The 23,675-nt window shown below is 28.8% G+C and overlaps 2 protein-coding genes across 3 annotated transcripts; one reads left to right on the top strand and one right to left on the bottom strand.

Moving 5' to 3' along the window:
* Positions 1–517: 517 nt before the first annotated feature.
* LOC101261030 (glutamine synthetase-like) lies at positions 518–3,954 on the top strand. 2 transcript variants are annotated; one of them, XM_004239986.5, is made up of 12 exons: positions 520–672; positions 1,276–1,315; positions 1,428–1,531; positions 1,634–1,682; positions 1,786–1,892; positions 2,105–2,192; positions 2,473–2,601; positions 2,712–2,786; positions 2,893–2,946; positions 3,050–3,087; positions 3,242–3,401; positions 3,512–3,954. In XM_004239986.5, exons 1-12 carry the CDS (start codon positions 599–601, stop codon positions 3,662–3,664), a joined length of 1,071 nt encoding a protein of 356 aa, XP_004240034.1. In that variant the 5' UTR covers positions 520–598; the 3' UTR covers positions 3,665–3,954. The 2 variants fall into 2 exon arrangements, with proteins under 2 accessions (XP_025887016.1, XP_004240034.1); XM_026031231.2 differs by lacking the exon at positions 3,242–3,401 and having other exon boundaries at positions 518–672; positions 3,572–3,766.
* A 9,289-nt stretch (positions 3,955–13,243) lies between these two features.
* LOC101261332 (aspartic proteinase PCS1-like) lies at positions 13,244–18,309 on the bottom strand. Its single transcript, XM_004239987.5, has one exon. The coding sequence runs from the start codon at positions 14,988–14,990 to the stop codon at positions 13,647–13,649; it is 1,344 nt and encodes a 447-aa protein (XP_004240035.1). The 5' UTR covers positions 14,991–18,309; the 3' UTR covers positions 13,244–13,646.
* Between the last annotated feature and the right edge of the window lie 5,366 nt (positions 18,310–23,675).

The raw sequence follows: 23,675 nt of genomic DNA, 5'->3' as shown, positions 1-23,675 counted from the left end.
TTTTAAAGATAGGAAAAAAAAGTAGTAATAATAAATACTAATTTAATTTGTGATATCATATTCTTTTAAATTAACTAAATTATTTTTTAAGAAAATTCCGTAATTATTGCCTAATAATTCCACAATCTTGAAACTTTCTATTAGAAAAAAAAAAAAAACACCCTTTCTTCCTCTACATACACGCAAATCTACATCAACTTAATCTAATTAGTGGCTTAAATTTTAAAAAAAATTAAAAACTTAATTTTTAATTATTTTATAATTTCTCTCTTTTTTTATTTTAATAAAAAACTTTATATTTTAATATACCAAAATATTTTTACCTTGTGGTCTAACCTATCATGTGAAAATTAATTTTAAAAATTGACAAAAATGTAAAAAAAAAACATTCTTTAATATATAAAAATGAAGTAAAAAAAGAGAAACAAATTAAAATATATACTGTAATTATTTTGTTAAAAGAAAAAAGTTTATAATAATTTTATTATTACTAATAATTTGCGCATCTAAAGCGGATGTCTTTTTTTTTAAAAGGGAATAAGTCACTCTGAATCAATAATAATTTTTTCATACGCAAAAACTTTGAAGATTTTTCATTATGTCTATGATTTCAGATCTCATCAATCTTAATTTATCTGAATGCACTAAGAAAATTATTGCCGAATACATATGGTTAGTTTTTATTCCCTTTAGATTTACTTGTGTTTTTTTTATATGATTTTTATGTTTTTTCTGTTCTTTTAGGTTTTTGTGTCAGTGTTTTATTTCGATAATTTTATTCTACTTTGCTCAGACTCTTTAAAAATATCGAAAGACTTTATATTTAGTTCTTGAGAATTCGATACAGACACAACAACATTTTTTAGATTTTCCAATTAACATTGGGTAAATCTGATTGATTATAATTTTGCAGTGATTTATGATCTTTCTTTTTTTTTTTTTATGTATATTTTTGTTATGTGGGAAGTGCTTTATTTTATAGGTAAGTCAATTGATGTGATCTATATTTATGTATTTTTTTTCTTAGAAAGTAGAAGGGAAATTGTAAAAAATGTTTCTTTCTTATTGGGAGACGAGCTACAATCATGTCGGAAAATTATACTCTTTATAAAATATAAGTTTGTTATGTATTTATAGCAGATGTTGTCCTTAGTGGTCAGTCTAAAAGTATTTTTATAAATACTGTTACGACTCGAACCTGTGACCTATTAGTGTAAATTTTATGATTTTAATCTCTTAACTTTGGTATATCTTTCCATGATTTTTTTTTACTAGGATTGGTGGATCAGGCACTGATCTCAGGAGCAAAGCCAGGGTATTACATAGTTTTGATTATTAATACTTTTATTACTAACAATATATTTCTATTTTTGAGTGATTGAATATTGCTAACATTAGTGATTTTCGTTTGGTTTTATAATTTATAGACTCTTTCAGGTCCTGTTAAGGATCCTTCAGAGCTTCCAAAATGGAACTATGACGGATCTAGCACAGGGCAAGCTTCTGGAGAAGACAGTGAAGTGATCCTATAGTAAGTTTTTTTGTTTAATTTTGCAAATACTACGTTTGCGAAGTTTCATCATTTGAATAAGATCATCATCTGACGATATTAAAATGAAATTTCATCAAATAGTCCTCAAGCAATTTTCAAGGATCCATTCAGGAGAGGTGATAATATTTTGGTGAGTTGGTTTGTTAATTGTTAACTATCTCAGCAATGTGTATTACTTTTGGAGGATCTAACGTGCACCTGTGTGTTTTCTAATCGTCTTTTGTTTTCTTAAGGTCATGTGTGATGCTTACACTCCAGCTGGTAATCCCATTCCAACAAACAAGAGGCACAATGCAGCCAAGATTTTCAGCAACCCTGTTGTTGCTGCTGAAGAACCATGGTATTGAAAAACTCGATTTTTTTTTAGATTTTTTTAACATAAAAAGGTTTTCTCGAGAATCAACATCTTGTCAACCTCATAAAGGTAAGGGTAAGGTCTGCGTTCATCTTACCCATCCTAGACCTCACTTGTGATATCACACTGGGTATACTGTTGTTTCTATCCTTGTTGTTTAGAAATGTTTTGATTGTTGGATTGATTTTTCTAATTAGGTATGGTATCGAGCAAGAGTACACGTTGTTGCAGAAAGAGGTTAACTGGCCTCTCGGATGGCCTATTGGAGGTTTCCCTGGACCTCAGGTACTAATAACACCTTAAACTCTATATGGAGTTTTGGTGATTTGGAGTTATTTGTGTTATCTATTTGAATGATTTGAAAAAATGAATTTGAATTCTTTTTTTTCGACATTTAGTATTGTGATCATCAAAATACTTTTACGGATCATAATATTACTGAGTTTAGAGGAAATTTGATGATTTGAAACACTTCCTTTGCAAACTCAAAAGCTCGAATTTGTTTGTTTTTTCTAGCATTTGGCCTACCCTCCAGCATTTACAATTCTGTTATTTTTCGCCTTAGGGACCTTACTACTGTGGAATTGGAGCTGCCAATGCTTTTGGACGCGATATAGTTGACTCACATTATAAGGCATGTCTTTACGCTGGAATTAACATCAGCGGTGTCAATGGGGAAGTGATGCCTGGACAGGTATGATATAATGTTTTTTCATCCTACATTCTGTTTCCGTACAGAGGCAAATTCAGGATATAGAGTCCGTGCGTTCAGGATTATGTTCTTGAATTTCTTTTTGTATGCAGTGGGAATTCCAAGTTGGTCCTGCTGTTGGTATCTCAGCTGGTGACGAAGTGTGGGCTGCACGTTACATTCTCGAGGTATTATACTTGGTTGTGTTAAAACTTTTTACCATTTCAATCTTCAATCTAGCTCGAATGTTGAGTTTGATTGTTTCACTTGCTCGTTTGTATTCGTGTTGAACAGAGGATTGCTGAGGTTGCTGGAGTTGTTGTTTCATTTGACCCAAAACCTATCCCTGTGAGTTTTCTGTTAATATATCGTTTTTACTATTACTTTGAATGTCGGGTTGATATGCTCTGAGCCTTGTGTTTACATCATGTTTTATCCTGTTTACTGTCAGGGTGATTGGAACGGTGCTGGTGCACACGCAAACTACAGGTAGATGATACTTGAAGTGTTGAAACGGATTTTATGAATAAGTAGTTACGTGTTGGGATAGAAGTTCTTTATCGAACTTCCTTTCCCCTGCTCCCTTCTTTGGCTCTCGCGTTCTCTTTGTGTGGAAGTAGTAACGTTGGAATGTTTGTTTCAGTACTAAGTCTATGAGGGAAGATGGAGGCTATGAAATCATCAAAAAGGCTATTGAGAAGCTTGGATTAAGGCACAAAGAGCACATTGCTGCATATGGTGAAGGCAATGAACGTCGTCTCACTGGAAAACATGAAACAGCTGATATCAACTCCTTCAAATGGGTACGTTAGACTATCGTTTAATTCCCTCTCTTTCGTGTTTACTTATAGGATACGAGTAATGTTGATCTCGAGTGTCTGTCTCATTCTATGTTGCTACATTGTTTGCCCAGGGTGTTGCCAATCGTGGCTGCTCAGTTCGTGTAGGTAGAGATACAGAGAAGGCAGGGAAGGGATATTTCGAGGACAGGAGGCCTGCTTCGAACATGGATCCTTACACTGTTACATCCATGATTGCTGAGACCACAATTGTCTGGAAACCTTAAGCCGTTCATAAGCGTCTTGCTATGTTTGCTTGAATCCTACTCATGTCTGATTCTCTAAAACTGCATAGCTTTTGGAGGATCTGATACACACTCGACAGCATTTTTGAAGAGTTTTGAACGACATAGCTAACTTAGAGGATTATTGTTTCTTGAGTCAATAAATTGAATAGGGTAGTCTTATTTTATTTTCTTTGAATAAATGCATTCATCAAAGGCTTCGATTTGGTAATGTTGTTAATGACTATGTTATTCTTATTGATTTTGACTTATTTATGTTGCTTATGAGTGCATATCTTATGTGTTTTGACTTTGTATACTATAGTACGTTGCACAGGTAAAAGTTGACCTACGACAACAAATAATGGTAATTAATTATTGGGAAAAGAAATAAAAATTCCTCTTAACTTGATCCAAAAACTCACTTTAGCACTTAAGTTATACGGGCGTTTAAATGTCCTTTTAACATCTTTGAAATGAATTAAAAACCATCCGAAATTATTATCCCACTCTCACTTGCCACATCATAGCCATGTAAGTGCCACAATAACGTCATATCAGCACCACGTCATTAATTTTTTCACCATTTTTCTTTAACAATTCTTAAAATTAATTTACACTATTAATTAATTCAAAGTGTATTTTCTAAAATTAAAATTAAAAATGTTGACCCATTTTTATTTTACCCCATACCCAGCCCCCACCCACCCCGTTACTTCTTTCTTCTTCCTTCTTCTTCATCATTTCTAACTCTTCAATGTTCATTTTTTCCCTCTCCATATTTTTTGACCACGTCCACCATTCAAACTCCTTTTATCGTAACTCTCAAATCACCGCCGAAGCTCCATTACTAGATTCTCCGAAACACCAACAAACAATCGAATCACCACTTCACCATCACTTTCTTGCTTAAAACACCATTAATAGTGAGTTTCAAAGCTCTTAGACGGAGCAACAAAACAACAAAAATCAGCCCGTTTCTCTTCCTTTCGCATCTTATTTGGTAAACCTCCAATACCGGAGAGATAAAGGATCCACCATCACTGCCTTCGTCTTTGAAAAAATCGAAAATAAAAAAAAATCATTGGTTCTACCTCCGCAAAGTCCGGTAAACTAGCAAATTTTTTTGCTCCGGTAAATATCGATAAAATTTACACGTATGAAACTGACGTCAATAATAAGATGGTGGTGTTGAATTTTGTGGATTACTAAAGAGATTGTGAAATCGAAGTAGTTAATAGAGTTAAGGTGAAGATGGAGGAAAAAATGATGCTTCAATGGAGAAGACAATAAAATAAAGAGAATTAAAGTTAAAGTTTTTATGGGTCAATAAGTTAATACATTTGTATGATTTTATAATATTTTTTTTCTTTTTTAACTTCTTCACACGCTATTAGAAGAGTGAACTCACTCTTTTTATCATGTCATCCTCTAGGGTGATTTTTAATTCATTTCAAAAATATTAAAGGATTATATAAACGCTCGTATAGTTTAAATGCTAAAGTGAGTTTTTGAACCAAATTCAGAGAAATTTTATGTATTTTTCCTTAATTATTTATTGCGTAATTGATGATATAGTACATGATTCATAAAAATAAGATAAAGAAACATATTAACGTTGGTTAGATTATAGATCATTCAAACAAGATTGACTACTCTTCTTATTTTTCGTGTGATTTCACACTTCAAATATTAAATTATATTTTTTCCTATCTAAAATATCATACACCATTTATGCATTCAAATATGCGTCGAAGTTGATTAGGACAATCATTATTGTTGTTATTTTTTACATGAATTATCCTCATTTAACTCAACAAGCTGCATTTTTTAATTCATAAATAGTGATAGTCCAAATTAAAAAAATGAAATAACAAATAATTGAAATGTAAAATTCGTGAAAATAATAATAGTTCAAATAATTTTTGAACCATTATCTTTTAATTTTTGTTGTGTTATCATCCTTTTAGATTTCTTCCAAAATGATTACATGTGAACTAAAGATCTAAATATTCTATAACTATTAAGTCTTTCATTGGTTGATCTAAAGTTGCTTCACCATTATGCTATCTATGAGTTATAATAGTTCAAAATGATTTTTATCAGTAATTAATTAACAGATTAATAAAAGTTGAATTACCAAATATATATCTTTAATGTCAATTAGCGCTTAAAATTTATAATAATATCAAATCTAATAATAATTAACTATGATTTTTTTCCTAGCATTGAACAAGATTTAAGGTTCAATGTAATTTCCCGAAAAGTAGCAAAATGTTTAGTAAAGATGTGAATCCGAGCTCATTATCATAAAAGAGATATTTAGTATAAATTAATTTTTCTCTTTTAGCAGTTTCATTTATTGTCATAAAAAATATTTAGCAATAATTATGTTAATGTTACTGTATTTAAAATTACTAAAGTCTTTAGCAATATTATAAAAATTATTGGTTATAGATATTTATATTTATCTTACAACTAAATATAATATATTAAATAATTGCCACAAAATCTTCGATTTATTGAAGTGAGCTTAATGCACAAACACCCATGGCTACGAATCGTAATTCATTCAAAGCACAGTTATGACGAAAAAATACAGTGGATTCAAATTCTAGGCATTAAAATTTTATTGTTAAGGGCGTCATTTTTAAATGAGCGCCCTAATGAGCGATTTAATTTTAGTCATGCTTTAATGCAGATTTTAACGGCCCGTTTAGCCATGCGATATGGTAATTATGATATGATATCATAATATGAAATTATGAGATGAAATTAAAATGTTGTTTGGACATACAATATGGAATTTTGATGTTGTATATTTTTTCATAAACATAAAAATCTCATAAGTTGCAAAACAATTAAAATAACATCAATTGTTTATCTAATCTTACCAAACAAACAAAATTTATGAAATCGCATAATATATTATTACATTGCTATATTTCACCACAGAAGTAGTTGTTTCATAAAAATCTCATAAGTTGCAAAACAATTAAAATAACATCAATTGTTTATCTAATCTTACCAAACAAACAAAATTTATGAAATCGCATAATATATTATTACATTGCTATATTTCACCACAGAAGTAGTTGTTTCATCAAATTTTAACAAAATATAAACTTGTGAATCAATCTCATATCATGATTTTTGGAGAATATGAAATCACATATTATGATATGAAATCATGAGATGAAATTAGCGTCAAATCACATATCCAAACACTGATTTCATCTCGCAATACCATATCATAATATAATATCGCATAACCAAACACCTACTAAACATCAAATGAAAACCTATAAGAAAAAAAAAGTACACAATGTAAATTTGTTTCAAAATATTAATAAGCTTAAGAAAAAATCTTATAAATCATATAATAATTTTTTTATCTAGATTCTCCGTTGAATTCATTATGTCACATAAATTAAAACAATAAAATATCTAACAAACAAGCTCAGACATCTCGTACGTAAGTTGGTTTCGTAAAGTTTACATCACGTCAAGTCTGGCGCCAACTAATGTCCTTAAATGTTGACATCATTTGGTTTGGTACACTGCGTGGCAGGATAGTTTGTGAAATTGGGAGGAGGATTGCCTACCTCGCACCCTATGCTTAGTATCTGGTGCGTGGACAATTGATTTTTGGGGATCTCAACATTCGGATGAGACGGATCCTGTTATGATATCATGTGAAATTAGATCTTAAACTTAACTTACAGACTAAAAACTATCTCAAAGAGAGAAGGATTGTTCATCTTTATAAAGAGTCCACTTATCTCATCAACCACCGATATGATATTTTTGTCATTCTTTAACAGAGTTCAAAAATTTTTCATTTTTAATTTGAATTTTAAATTTAAGCTTTTGAGAATGAAAAAGAAAATTGTTAAGCACGTCATCTCAAAATGTAAGTTTCATGATATTTATTTTGTATTTAATCAAAGTTTATTATAAACATCGAACACCTGAAATAAAAGGATGATGTGTCTTTCCACATTTTTCTAATGTTTAATTAAACAACAATTAGTGAAGGGAAATTACAAAAAAAAAAATAAAGTTACGGATGATTTGACTAACCTAAATCAACAAAGATACAATATTGTTTGGCTAAGTTAGGCAAAGATCGAATTAAGATACTAGTCAACAAGTTATAAAATTTTCTGTTTTAATTTACGTTTATGATTTTAATTTTTTTAAAAATAAAAGATAGATATTTGATATTGTGATCTTAAACATGACAAAATATTTACGTAATTATAAAACTTTTAAACTTAGCATTAAAGATGATAGAATATTTGTGCAAGCTAAGATTTTCTTTTAATTAAGATTAAATTAAAAGAATAAAGTTGATTATTTCAAATTTGAAGTGTAGCAGGATTAATTAAGTTTAAGTATTAAAATTATATTTTATTTGATCGACTAATAATTAAGGATCCTATTTAGTAACTGTTTTACAGCTTTGAGTATTTTTAGTCTAAATCTTAGTGATTGCCTCATTCTTTTTAAGGTTGGCATAATAAATTCCAAAAACCAAAAATGATTACTAATGACAAGAATAAGAAGTTATCACGATATATTATTTGAAAAGTAAAATTTCTTAGTCTTAATTTTTTTCCTCTTTCGATTGAGATATTACTGATTTGATTAATTCAAATTTTATGATATTTTTTTTATAATGAGAGACTAGTATTTTTTATTGAAGTTTATTACTTTTCAAATCTCAAACTTAATACGTTTAATTGATAATGAACAATTAAAGTTTAATATAGAAACATATATTTATTTAAAACCCTAATATTTTTTACTAAATGTTGAGTTCATTTTGTGTTTGTAAAGCACTTTGGTTACATATATTTCAACTCAACAAGAAACTTTACAATTTGATCTTTAATTATTTGATTAATAGAAGTATGAAGTATTGTTAATCCATATATTTATAATTACATCTAGGGGTATTCACTATTTGGTGATAAAATTCAATTCAAATTGAATCAAATCATTAAAATAAATTAATTTTATGTTAGTTTAATTTACATTTTTAATAATCGATAATATTTAATTTAATTTTAATTTTACTCATAATAATTCAAAAAAATAATCAAACCAAACCGACAGATTATATACTTATTTTTTTTATAACTATATATACATAATATAAATAAAAAAATTTAAATATCTTATAAATGTTATCATCAAAATTTATTTATTATTTACTTACAAAAGAAAAATGAACCCCAAATAAAAAGTATTCCAAACATGTATGTTCCTCCACCTAGTCTTTGATTTTCTACTTCTTTTTTTTGTATAATTAATAATTAAATGATCTAATGAAAACTTATAAGTATCAAATCGATAATATATATTGTTTTATACCATATTTGATTTATTTATTTATTTTTAACCAAACACATTTTAGTCATATTAATAAAAAAAAATTGAGATAGAAATCAAAAGGCTTCGAATAGAATCAAAATATAATGATGAAACAATAGTTACATCGTCATGTTCTTATTTAGGACTTTAGAATTTTCCAAAAATTAAAAAGAAAAATAATTATGACTTAGAAGACCGTTATAGCTTTTACAGCTTGAATTTTTGTATAAAGTCTAAATCTTAGTGATTGTTTCACCTTTTTTTAGTTTTGCAAAATTTATATTATGTGTAAGTACCGACCAAAACACTAAAAAGGTTTAGTTGACAAATCTTACAAGTGAGAATCACGAGATTGTGGTCAATGGAAGATGAGTAAGCACCTAACGTTATCGACCGATTTTTCGATCAAATTTCTCTAAAAATCATATGTATGGATTGATTCACGTTAGTTGAGATGGTCTAATTCAGTATTCATACAGATATCCTATAATAAAATTGAGAGTGATTAGTTTCAGAAATATGATGATCATGAAATGACTTACGATTCCTCAATCCTTAAGAGGTTTCGAAAGATCCTCCTGAAAGCATCGTTAAGATTAATTTGAATTTAATTTTAAAATTAAACTTCATACAAAATTTAATATTATATTTTATTCCACTATTTGAGATTACTATTTCATATAAAATATAAAATAAAATAATTTTATAAAATATTCTTTATCTCAATCTCGTACCAAAATGAGTATTTGTTTGAATTTTTTCTTCTAAAAGTCTACATCTTAGTGTTAGCCTCATGTTTTGTAGGTTTGGGAAAATTAATAGTACCGACCAAAACACTAGAAAGAATTAGTTGACAAAACTTAGAAAAGTTGGAATCACGATATATATTAGGAAAAAAAAACAAATTCATAATGCCTTCAAGATAAGGGAACTACTATATTTCTCCTTCGAGTGTGTTCGACGAGGAAAATATTTTTTATATTCGATTTGATAAAATTATTTTTTAAAAAAATTATATAAATTATATTTTATATTGATTGTGGCATCTCTATGATCTGTTTTTCAACCGATCATATCCTCTCCTTGAACTGTAATTTCTAATTACATGTAATGAGATTTGTAATTCATCTAATAAGTAATCAAATTGAATCGAAATACAAAGAAAAAAAACTAAGAGGATTGAAATAATTCATCAATCTAATTTTAATTATATATAATAAACCAAAAACAATAAATTAGTATGATTTAAACTTTTGAAATCAAATCGTATCATTGGCACCTTATGTTATTATAAATATCTATATTATAATATTTTTAATTAAATACTTATAATTCAATAATAATTACATTATTATCGCTAAATGCAAAATTATTTTGTTATAGTAAGGCTAGCAGAGTTAGACTCGTGCAAAGGTAATAAAAGAAAAAAAGGATTAATTTGAACTATAAATTACCAGCTAAAATATCCTAATCATGAGATTATGGCCCATAATTTTTAAAATCTAATATTTAGTCAAAGTGTCAAACATATGAAAAAAAACAATCAAATTACTCATATTAGTACCTTCCTAATTTATATCATACTGGTCCTACTGTAACTTTAATTCATAGCCACAATTTCAGTTTGATGATATTTTAATTTCCTAAGATTTTTTTTCACATGTAAATGAAGTGATTTTTCTTGTTCATTAATTAATAATTATTTGTTACATTACATTAAAAATAATTATTGATAATAATTAATTTTTAATTATCGCAAAATGTATATTTTTAGCAGCAATAGACATTCTATATATAGATCCCTAAAGTTTTTAGAGGCGTTGGTTCCAATAACAATTAACTAATATCGATAAAGACTTAACATTCTTTATTAGTGTCAATATTTATTGCCGCTAAAATTTATTTAATCGTAGTGTTGTAATTATTAGGGGTTGGGCTACTTTTGTCCAAGAGAGTTTATATTTAGTTATTTAGTAAAGTTCATTGTTTAAAAAATATATATTATGAGTTTGAGTCTCATTGTTAAGTATTTTTTCACTCGCTTGATATTTTAAAATATAGATTTGTCCCATATTAAAATTTAAATCTAAGACAATCAAACCTTAAAACTGATATTTAGTCACCAATTCAATTATGGCTAAATAGCCACTTCATATATTTCATTTTATTTATCGTGTTTTGATTTGATATTTAATTGATATAAATAAGTAAAAATATTTAAAATGATATATCGTAACATGACCTGACGTATTTTAAGTAAATAAAGTTTAGTTAAAGTTAGTGTACACTTATCATTTCTTTTTTCTTAATCTTGTTTCTAGCCCCCTACTTGAAAAGTAGGATAATTTATTTCACATTAATCCTTGTGTTTAGCACGTTGACCATGAAAATCCATAATTAACTTTATTCATTCTAATCTAGTATGCTGTATTAGGGGTCGTTTAGTAGGTTGCATTATAAAAATAGTTTATATATTATATGTGATATAATTTAATAATATATTTGATAGAAATGTGAATCTATGTATGATTAATTTATGGATTAATTTATACATCCTACATATAGGATGTATTACTAATACCTTTCATTTGGAGGTATTAGTAATACCTAGAATATAATACCATGGGATAAGCATATAAAGATAAAAATATTCCTCGAATTTTTTTAATTTTATTTTAATTTCTTAATTTTATGTTTTGTATTTGTACTAGTAAAATTATTTAAATAAATTAGTTTACAAATTATTTAGAGAGACTTATTTGTAACTAAATATATCTAATTCAAATCAATACAAATTTGAAATGTGAGTTATTTAACATTTACTAATTAAAAGACAAATATATCACTAATTATTCGTATTATGAACAATTTAAAAAAATTACATACATATTAAAATTATAACTTGCAATTTTTACATGTAAATGTACATGGTTTATTCAATTTTACAATCGTTGACCGTCTTTATAATTTTAAAAGTAGCTGATTTGTCTTTTTTAAATTTAAAATTGATATTTTATTACTGATCAATTTATTAAGATGAAAATTATTTATTTCAAACAGAAAATTGAAAACATGACAACAAAATTATTCTTCTCAGTTCTTATAGCTAGTTAGAATGTCATAAAATAAATATTTTTTTGATAATTATCTATCTTGACTCAATTATATAATAATTTAAGGGTATAATTGAAAAGGAGATTTTTAAAGAATTTAATTTCAACCACACGTTGCAATTGAAAATAATAAACCAAACACTTGATAAAAAAAAAAATTTGCATTACTAATTCCTACATATTAATCTTTATATTATTAATCCATGTATTATTCATTTTTGTACGAAACGATCTCTTATTGTAATAATTTAATGTCCCTACTAACAACTAGAGAAAAAAAATAGTTAGTAGTTGGCAAGACAGTCCATTAGTTGAAGTGTGTCCCACAAATTAAATAATTATATAGACCAGAAAGCGTGCATGCATATGTGATATTTTTTACATTGTTAACATGTCCCTATTTACTCTTTATCTTTAATTTAATATCTGGCTATGTATATTTATTATTAAATTAATAACATAAAAGAGATCTAATAGGGAAGTTATATAAATCGAAGATCTTTTGAAAACATGATATGAATCTATAATATCTATAGAATAGGAAAAAAAATATTATGTAATATATCCTTTTTAAATTTTATTTGTAAAATTTCACAAAAATTTATTATTGTTATATAAAAAGGAAAAAAAAATTAGAAGTTACTATATTTTAGAAAGATATTTTGGAGATTACAAAAGAGATTGAGGATAAAATCGTTAAAAATATTTAACTAAACTAAAAGTGCTTTAAATTTTATTACTATATATTCAAGACGATCTAACTTATGATCGATTTTAATTTATAAGTACTTTTAATTTGTCAAATACATAGATAAATCAAAATTCCTTAATAAGCTAATAAACTTTTAATTCGTTTATAAACTTAGCAAACATCATCCTCTAAAGACTTCTTAATTTTAATTAACTTTGTATTATTCTTTAAGAAAAATAATTTTAAAAAATTTCGTAGTGGTTTCGAAATAACAAACATGAAGCAATGTGTGTCGATATATCAAACGTTGCTTATAGAAAGATATGACTATTCAAAATCTTAATTAGAATATCTTAAAAGTGAACTAAGATCAAACGAAATTTAAGTAAATTTTCCATGTAGGAATAAAAAAATAATATATATAATAAAAGAATTGCAAGTTTAATAAAGTACATATACATATCATATATTATATGTTTTCAGCCTCATCTATTATACTACTTTACTATTTTACACTGCACAAGACCTAAGTCCTCTAGCTCGAGACTATTGATTAAAATATTATATAACTCGAATCATAATATCACTGATCTGAACTTCTTTATAGCCTCGAACATGCATTTAAGACTTAAAGCCATGGCTAGCTCCATATTATCATTCAATATATATCGAATGAGCACGTGATATTCAGAAAATTAGGTCAAGACATATAGACCTTTAATCTCTTCGATGCTCGAGTTCCACCCTTATAATGATATATAATCTTATGAAAATATATACCATAGTATATAATTAATGCCCATTACACTTGTGTACTACACTCACCTTTTCCAAATCCCACTCTTCGATTTCTCAAATCAAATTCTACCCATAGATTTTGCTGATGAAAATTACCAATAATATTACTTGCAATACCAAGTGATTCTGACCGTCCGATCCCAACACAATGGATCCCACCCTCCACTTCATCTAACATCCTTTCCTTATTGATCAAAATCTCAACTCCATTTTCAAATTGCAACGTCATTTCACCTATCAATCGTCCAATTTCCATCGAATGGACGCTATCGAAACACATGTCGAGCGCATCACCGAACACGTAACCTCTCTTCATTTTTCGACCAACTAACCTAACAATTTCTTCTCGCACCTTATTATACGCTTCTTCCACCAAAAAAGTGTATTCCGTGCCTGAATCGACAATCGTCTGACCTGAACCACCAGCATTCGGCCGAAAAACTCTTGTAGAGATATTTAATTTCTTTTCGCCAATTTTTATCCCTACCATACCGACAGTGTATGCTAGGGGGTCCAAATTAGGCATGCGTTGACTTTGAGGAAAAGTCAATAAATTCACGTATCGAAACGTATGTGAATTCGGGTTTTGCCCTAGGTAGAATGTTCCGGTAGGTTTAACCGTATGGTTACCTTGTCGAATCGGCACGCAATACGAGAACTTTTGTACCTTGGCTTGGGAGGCAAATGAGAACCTTCCAAGATTCATACCCAAAATACCCTCAGCATCATCGGACTCGGTAGCGCAACCAAGAATCAAAGGAGGGGTACTTTGGGAACGTGAAAATGTAATTTTTTCACGGACAAGATTACCCTCAGCCAGAGTACCATCAGCATAAAAATACGAGTAATGACACAATCGATTTTGGTCACACGACGTTGGAAGGGTAAAATCGGGAATTCGCGGCTTACACAAAGGATGACTACAAGGAAGGACGGAAAAAGAAGAGGATAAAGAAGGATCAAACGACGTCGTTGGCGGGGGTATTTTTGGAATTTTTTTATGACACTGAATCCAAGAAAGTTGACTACCAGTATCCAAAACCATTTGTTGATTTTGTGGTGGTGTACCTATAGGAAGTGTAATAATAAGAGCCATAGAATATTTAAAAGTTGATTTGTAATTCAAAGATGGAACAACTCTAGGCATAATTTTTGTATTTCTATTTTGATGAGAATTTGCCATAAGGGATGATAGAAAAAGAGCTTTAGATGATGAATTATGTGATAATTGTGTTGAAATAAGAGGAAATGACATAGAAAAAGGGGTATTTTTTGCTAATAAAATGTTGAAAAAATTCAAGAATGTTACAAAGAGGAGAAGAAAATTTTTTGAAGATGAAGAATCCATTTTAATTTTTTTTTTTTTTTGGAAAAAGTGAGGTGAGAGTGTGAGTAGATGGATGTGTATTTATATATAGATTTAAAGATTTTTTTAAAAAAAAATCCAAAGAGGAAATAAAGGAAAAAAGAATTTTTTTAAAAAAAAAAAAGAAAAAGAAAAAGAAAACGCGGTTTCTTTAATAGGGCTTTTAGTTGTTTGCAAGCTGGTTGTAATGATAACAGTTAACTACTTTTCCTTAGTGAGCTGTAGGTGAGACACTAGCTACGTTTTCACTGAATAGTACGATTCAACGAAATGACGTTATTTGATTTGATATAAAATTTTTGAGAATTTATTTTTTGAAATTTATGATGTAAAGTAAGTCGTTGTTAAGAAAAAAATAGATATTATAAAGTTAAATAATTACCAGATATAAAAATATGTTACGTAAATTGAGATGAATAAAAGAAAGTATACTACTTTCCTAGCTTCACCCTTTGGTTTTTTTCTTTTATAATTTTTTTACCGTATGTTTGATATTTATTTTGAGATTCTGACTTAAATTTATTGTAGCATCAAAATTATTTAAGAAGGAAGTGTTTTAGAGATGCAATCAGAATTTAATGTATTTATATTATTTTTTAAGTTATTAAATTAAATTGAGAGTATGTGTTTATCAACTAAAGTTACTATATTCATGTAAATCTATCGCCATGCATATAAATTTTGATTTCGACTTAATTTTAAAAAGAATTCATTAAGAGTAAACTAGAGAACAAATTGACTGTTGATTAGTTGGTTTTTTTGGATGAGGAGATTTTCGAAATCAAATTAATTAAGATATTTAATTAGCATATGCAACTTGTCCTCTAGTTATTGTTTTATTTTAATTCCTTTAATTATTTCTCTTCTCATTTCTTTTTGACCTCATTTCCTTTTTGTCCTCTTTCTCTCATATTTATTTATTTATTATTTTGCCTTCTTTCGGCACCTCCCTTTCAATATTTCTTTTTTTTCCCCTCCTCCTCCACTAATTAACAAATACAAAATGATGTGGTAGTAATAAGAGAGTAAGTTTTGTGCACAAATAATATAAATAAAAAAACCATAGAGAAAATTCTATAATAATTTGTAATTTGTCACAATCATGTGGAATTGAGGGAGACTTGCACAAGCAATGAAAGTATATGATTTAATTAGATATAACATGCAAAATTTTATTAGAAATTGACATGCCGTGAATCCTCTTAAAAGAGAAGAGCGTCTTCAGAAACGTGGACATAATGATTCATAATTGTCGTTAGCAAATTCAAAAATTGAAGATATCAGGTGTGTCAATATTAGCTTAGCTCAAATATGAGCTTTAGAATAAACTGAAAATAAAAATAGTGAAATAACATTTTAGCTGAATTCAAACCCAAGACTATAGAGTGGTTCCTTTAGCTTGTATCAATAGTACAATGGAACATCTATGCTCCTCATTGATGCACTATTAATTATATCAATTTTTAAAAATAAGTATACATATATACATGATTATTTTTTTAAGTTAAGTGTTAAACGTATACCCCACCTATAGAGAAGGGTCCGCCAGTGGTCAAAATCTAAGCATAGGCATATCTGGTTCAACAGACCTCACAAATTTATTTATTCGACTATACTTTCATCGAGTCCCAAAGTGCACCGTATAAGTATAATTACATGAATAGATACATTTTTTAAAAATAATTAGTGATACTTTTTGTTTATTACCATTTATAGCAATATTGTGTTAAATATGTAATATGTATTAAAAGTGAATTATGTATGCAATATATTTGAATTATAATTGTTTTTGAAATATATTATGTTTGTTTGGTAAAAAATTATCACATTGTATCATAAGTGTATTAAAATTTGTGATAAATGTATTATCCCTCATTAAAACTTATATTATATTTGAATAATAAATTCATCTTTGTAATATGTATTAAACTTGTATTGTAAGTGCATTAAAAGTGGTCAAGTAAATAAAAAAAAACTAAAAAGATCCTTAATTGAGCACTTTTATTAGATTATGTACTAAAGTTATCCTTTGCGGTTCACCTAATCAAGAATTGGAAACTTCTAAGAACAAAATCAAAGTTTGTGTAATCAATTGTTTCATTCATTCAACAAAAAGAGCATTCATTTCTCTCAAACACACGTCTTTTGGCTGTCTTTTACTTTTTTACTTTTTTATATATATTTTTTCCTTTCTTATTAAGAAAGATTAATTAAAAAACTATTATTACAAAGCATATAATAAGTGGAACTCAATCTTGAAATTATAATACAGCAAAATGTCTTCTTATGAGTTCTTCTCCAAGAGTGTGTTTTGGTGTGAAAGAATTTATTGTTCTTTTTTCAAAAAAAATGAAAAATAAGTGATTTTTTATGTACTTTTTAAATAAGAAAAGTTATTTTTAAAAAATGATTAATCGACAAAACATAATAAATTAAAAAATCTCACCTATATCAAACACATCCTTAGTGTTTTAATTATTTTTATGTCATAAAATAAGTCTTATCTTAACAAAAATAATTTATCCAATTGAGAAGACCTGATTCAAATGGTGGGGACCTTGTGCTACAATCATACATTTTGAATTCAAGTTTTTGAAATATGTTTGGTGCACATAATTTGGCACTAAATTCTATAGTCTATAATAATAATAATAATAATAATAATAATAATAATAATAATAATAATATAGTATTAGTACATAATAGAAAATTAAAAAGTTGTTACACATGGTCCATTCTTGGTAGTTTGGTCATTCACAGACAATATCATCACTTGCCATTCCTTGTCCTGGACTTTTTTTGAAGTAGCAAATCTAACATCATGTGTGGAATTTTAAATTTAAATAATTAGTGGACAAAATCCTCAACAATCATCTTTCTTTCTTTTTCGCTCGGTATATGAGTTCACATTAGAGCTCTCATTACATTCGAACAGGATCCATTCAGAATTGATACTTACAAAAAGATTTTATGTACTCATGGTTTGAACATAATATTTTATTACGTTTTACCACTGTTACGTTAGAATAAAAGGTTCCTCGAAACCTCTATCCATTGTTATAATGTTCTTTTTCTTCAATAAAGATGAAGCTTATATAACTCTTCTTCAATAATAATCTCTTTTATCTCATTTTATGTGGAGATTTATTGTTTACCAAATCAATTATGTTTTATTGTGTTTTTTCAAATTCTGTTTTTGATGCATAAAGTATTTGAATTAGTTATGAACTTCATTAGTTGCTAACTATTTTGTAGCTAACATAATTTATTATTAATTCACCACTAAATAAGATCAAGGATGAATTTTGTTAGCCAAAAATAAAAATTTTCTTTTGCTAATTCAAGTTTTATGTAGTCATTTAATATTTTGAAGAACTAACTGTGTTAATTTATATACTTTTATGCAATTCTTTGTTGTGTTTCTTTGTATTTATATTTAAAAAATACTTTTTTAAGAAAATTTAAATATGAATTCATACGAAAAATAATTTGGAGTGATTATTTTAGACACTTATATCGACTCCTTTACATATTATTATTTTAGAAAGCGTGATTACCTGAGTGATAATAATGTATTATCAAGTATCAATCAATTAATTAACGATGTCTCAATTTTACATTAATTAGAGTAAGCTCAATTCTATAGTATTGTAATTTTATTGTTCGAAGAATTCAAATTCAAAATCTCTAATTAATCATCTTTAATTGGTTCTTAGAATGAATTTAATTGACATCAATCATCTTCTTGCAGCTATATTTGAATTTTTTTCCTTCCTTCCCTATCAATATGTATCATAGGTGATATTTTTTTGTTGTTTATCAATTAGTATTTATTATTTTTCTTTTTTCACTTTTCTCAATTTACTCAGCATATGTGTAGTAGTAGTGGTTTCGATGATGTGTAATGATTCATAAAGTCTGTTAAGTTGTGGAGCTTGACTAATATAAATTTTAGGTTTTACTATTTATTCTCTGTAATAAAAAATATTTTGATTCATTAATATAAATATATCTCACCGCCTTGGAAGTTTACTCACGGGGTATTACCACAAAATATTGGATATTCTCTTTCTCTCTTTAGATCTCTCATCTCTTTCTCTTGAAAGTTCTTGTGTTCTTCATTCATCAAGTGTGTGCGCGTGAATTCGATCCTAACAAAATAATCGTGAGAACCAATCATCTCTCTTTCATAAAGAATCTTTTCGTAAAATTTTAAATGAGAATTTGAATTACTTATTTAACTTTGATCATTAAATTAGCGAGTAAATTTTTAATAAATAATTTTATTAAGTGGTTAATGGGTCAAGTTCATGATTTAATTAATATCATATACCACTTGATCCATATATTGAGATAAGTTGCAGGGATTTAACCGTTTTAATATAATTAGGGAAGGGAAAAAAATAAAATAAAATAAAAAGAAGAGAACGGAGCATAACATGTGTGTGCGGATGAGCAATATTCTTGTAAGCAAAAATTCAATTTAGTTTTAACTAGTAATTTCTAATTGCCAATTATATAATTGAATTCAATACTATATGAAAATTGATTAGGTTAAGAATGAGAATTGTTGCATGCGATTATTTACTTTGCTAATTTTTAATTGGGGGAACAAAGTTGGCTTCCAATGAATTTATATATATATATATACATATATATATATATATGTATGAATATGGATCGAATGAAGTTAGAGGTTCTGAGATTTGCTATTCTCTGTAAATGGTTAATAAGTTTATTATTATTATTTTTTGGTAACCAACGTAAATTACCATTAATAAAATAAAAAATCAAATACATTTAAAAAGCACTCAAAAATCTTTCGAACAATCAATTATACTTATTCGCCTTTCTAGACCATTTAACTATCTCAAGTCTATCTACAAATTCCTTCTTACTTTGTTCACGGACGTATCTGTATTTATAATGATGCCTTTAAACAATATTCAGTTCCTTGCTCACCAAACATGGTATATCATTACTCCGCACAATGCAGCGATAAGTTCCTTGTGGAACTGTTTCCAATTCTTCCTTCTGAGTCTACTTAGAATATGTTTGACAGGTTCAGCAGGAATAAGTGTTCCAGACCAACGTTGCGTTTCAGCTTGGACTCTCACTATCCATTCACTAGTAGAGAACAAGTGAATATGAGTCTCCTTTACTGCTTTCTCACACAAACAACATGTGTGATCTTCGAGTGAAATATTTAATATCTTGAGTCTCTCTTTGATTAATAATCTATCTTGCACAGCCAGCCACAATATGAATTTAGGCTTAGGTTGAGCAAATCTAGTCCAGATTAAAATCAGTCGCTCTAAGTCTAGCATGTTGCTCCAATAATGTATTATAACTCTGTGTGAGTGAGTACTTTCCCCAGAAGTGAGCAAGTAAACACCAGATGAATACCAAATTTGCATCTTTACTTTCAAGGCATTAACCTTCTTCTAGTACCAACTTGAGTCCAATGGTGGAGTATGTATCTATATGTTATAATTGTTTTATATATACTCTATGTTACCACTTTAACCATAACAAATCTTCCTTCATAGCAAGTTGCCATAGCAGTCTACCAACAAAGGTCAATCCAAAACATTTTCCTAAAAGAAAAACCTATTTATGATAAGAAATTTAGGGCAAAATAAAATCCAACAAATCTCCCCCTTGGCCTGAATTTCTGACAAAATAAATTTGTCCACCTTCTTCACTTAATCTTCAAACTTGCTTCTCCTCTCCATAATCTCCTTTGCAAAATTTATGTCTCAACACAGAGAACCTCTCTGAAACAATTTCTCCAACAAAATCTTCATTACTGTCAAAATGGTTGCAGCTAGAACTACACCCGCCAAGATGAACACCTCTTTCTAACCTGGTTCAATCATCGATTATCAAACCACTAAACCTAACTCCATCATTGAATCTGGCTCTGATACCAATTGTTAGGACCGAAATAAGCAGGTGTAAACGCGGAAGCTAGCAAAGTAAACCTCGAAAGACCACGAGTAAGAAGACAACGAGAAATATATCAAAAGACACAAAGATTTAACGTGGTTCGGTCAATCAACCTACGTCCACAAAGGAGATGAGCAATGAACTATAAATATGAGAGTACAAAATATAGAGAGAAACAACCTCAACCAATTCACTCGGAATACATGGGAGGTTCGCACAAGTGATAACGTATCAAGCTTGTGACCCACAAATTCTCCCTCTAACCAAAACTCTCAAAGCTCTTAAGACTACATTGTGAATGCTGATTAAGTTAGAAGAAACATTCCTCTATTTATAAAGTCCTAAACCTTTTCCTACCAGAAAAAGTATTAGTCAATCCAAAACCTTTTCCTAAAAGGAAAACCTATTTATGGTAAGAAATTTAGGGTAAATAAAACCCAACAGTTTTGACTGTCCAAAACTATTTTAATAGGGCAATAATCACTAATGCCTTCTGGCAGATTAACGGCACTACATGAAGGCATGGTATTCAGCCAAGCAGAATTGATAAAGGTCCAATCTATTTTTAAAAAGATCCTGTGATTACTATTATGATCATTCCATGTGTACTTTTGTCTCTGGTGTGGTAATCCTATCACCCATAAGTATCAATACAATCTTCAAAATCAACAACCTCAGACCAAGTTACTGGGTTACCACCCAATCTATCATCCACTTTCAATACTAAATTTAAATCTCCCAGAACTATCCATGGTTTGAGATAACTCGAACTATGGTGAACTAGAACTTTTCACAACTCTCTCTTCCCTTCCCTTGTGTTATAAACATGTACTACTGACATAATATATTTAAGTTGAAGGGGAACATAGCATACTTCACATGTAATCACTTGTGCAAAAAATGAAATGCATGTTACTTTGTAAACGTCAGGCCTCTACACTAACCAAACTCTACCATTATAATTAGACTCCATGTTTGTAGTATACTGCCAACCTCCAAACATATTATTAGCTATAGTTTCAATCTTGTTACTCTGTATTTTGGTTTCCAATAATCCCATCATTCCTACTTGCTCATTATTGCAAAGGATTAGCCTCCTTTTGCTTATTAGGGCTATTCAAGCCCCTCACATTCCAAAAAATCACATTAACCATCTCCAGATTGAGGAATGGTCCTCCCACTCACAGTTCTTTTACTTGTTATTATTGCATGTCTGTATCTGATTTTTGCAACACCTAATATGTATTCTTGCTCACCACTTGTGTTTGTTGCCTATTTGAAATTTTCCCTAACTTATTTTGTATTATCCAAGTTGTGATTGTCTTCTCTTTGTTCTACCCTTGTTGTTGTATTTCTCCTTGATGTGTCTTAGCAAGTTTCTATTTTTCCTGGACTTGTGTTTTCTGTGAATAAACTTCTACACCATGAGTTATCGGTACAACATCTGATTTACTTCCAGTGGTATAACTTGTTTCTCTGGTCATTGTCTTTGCACTAGGGCCTTCTTCTTTCTACATTCTTCTTCAGAGTGACCATATTTACTGCAAAAAAACAACACAAGGTAGGCTTCCATTCATACAAGACCTTTTGTTCCACAATTAAGTCTTTTTCATTCTTGAATAAAATGACTTCTGGTACTTTAGCATCGATTTGAACTTCCACCAGTAGTCTGGCAAAATGCAACCCTTTCTTCTTTTCTATATTGTGATCCACCATGAGTGGTTTGCTGACTAGACTATCCCGTTTACTCAAACCTTTTGAAGTCCAGTATTTGAAGTCCAAACCTGATAACTTAATCCATATGGCACTGTATATAACTCATTCCTAGTAAATTCCATATTAGGATTTCTGGATTTCACAATGAAAGGTTTGTTATCAAAATGATAAATTCCCCTGCAAAACTTCATTCTTAGCTTCAACAATATCAAATCGAGCCAAGATTATGTCATTCTTCAACAGTGAGACTTTATTAATTCCATATTTAGATCAAATCCTCTGTACATAGCCATTTACCACATCGAATGGAGGATGTGCTCCTAGTACTTAACAAACAAACAACAGTTGGTTCCCAGTATTTTATATCATATTCAATATATCCTAACTCAATCACGGTGAAAGGAATTTCACCTTGCATCTCAAGAACCACAGAATCCTACTTAAATCCATCATTCAATACTTTAGATATATCGAAATTATCCCAAATTAACGCCTTGCTAATTGAAAGTTCTGCCTTAACCTGGTCAGCCCAAGATTTAGCACCACTATTCGAAGGAAAAAACTTACTTGAGCTGATGTGTGTACAACTTCAGCCCAGTGCTCTGGTGCTTCCAATTCTGATTTTATGTTGCGATTTTCGGCGGTGTATCTGGGTTATTTAACTCTATTTCAACTTGAATGTTTTCTTGGAGTACAACTGATTGAGCCTTCTTGTCGTGATGTCTTTGCCTAGCGTTGCTTCCTGTGCCATTTGCGCCTTCAAAGTCGGTATGCGTTCTCTCTTCCCCATGGACAACGTATATTAGTTAACATGCTCTGAGAGAGAAGGCACTTTTTATCCGGGTTAATAATTGTTTATTATTATTATTATTTTATTATAATTATTAGTATAGTTTAAGTGTTGATAATATTGATATATGTAATTAAATATTAGGTATGTGGTACTATGTGAATACCATTAGATTATGATATTAGAGGAATTAAGATCTAACCTTAGACTTG

Source organism: Solanum lycopersicum, chromosome 5 (assembly GCF_036512215.1).
Source record: "Solanum lycopersicum chromosome 5, SLM_r2.1".
Classification (NCBI taxonomy): Eukaryota; Viridiplantae; Streptophyta; class Magnoliopsida; order Solanales; family Solanaceae; genus Solanum; species Solanum lycopersicum.
The sequence above is the reverse complement of the archived record's forward strand: the minus strand, read 5'-3'. Positions and strand labels throughout refer to the sequence as shown.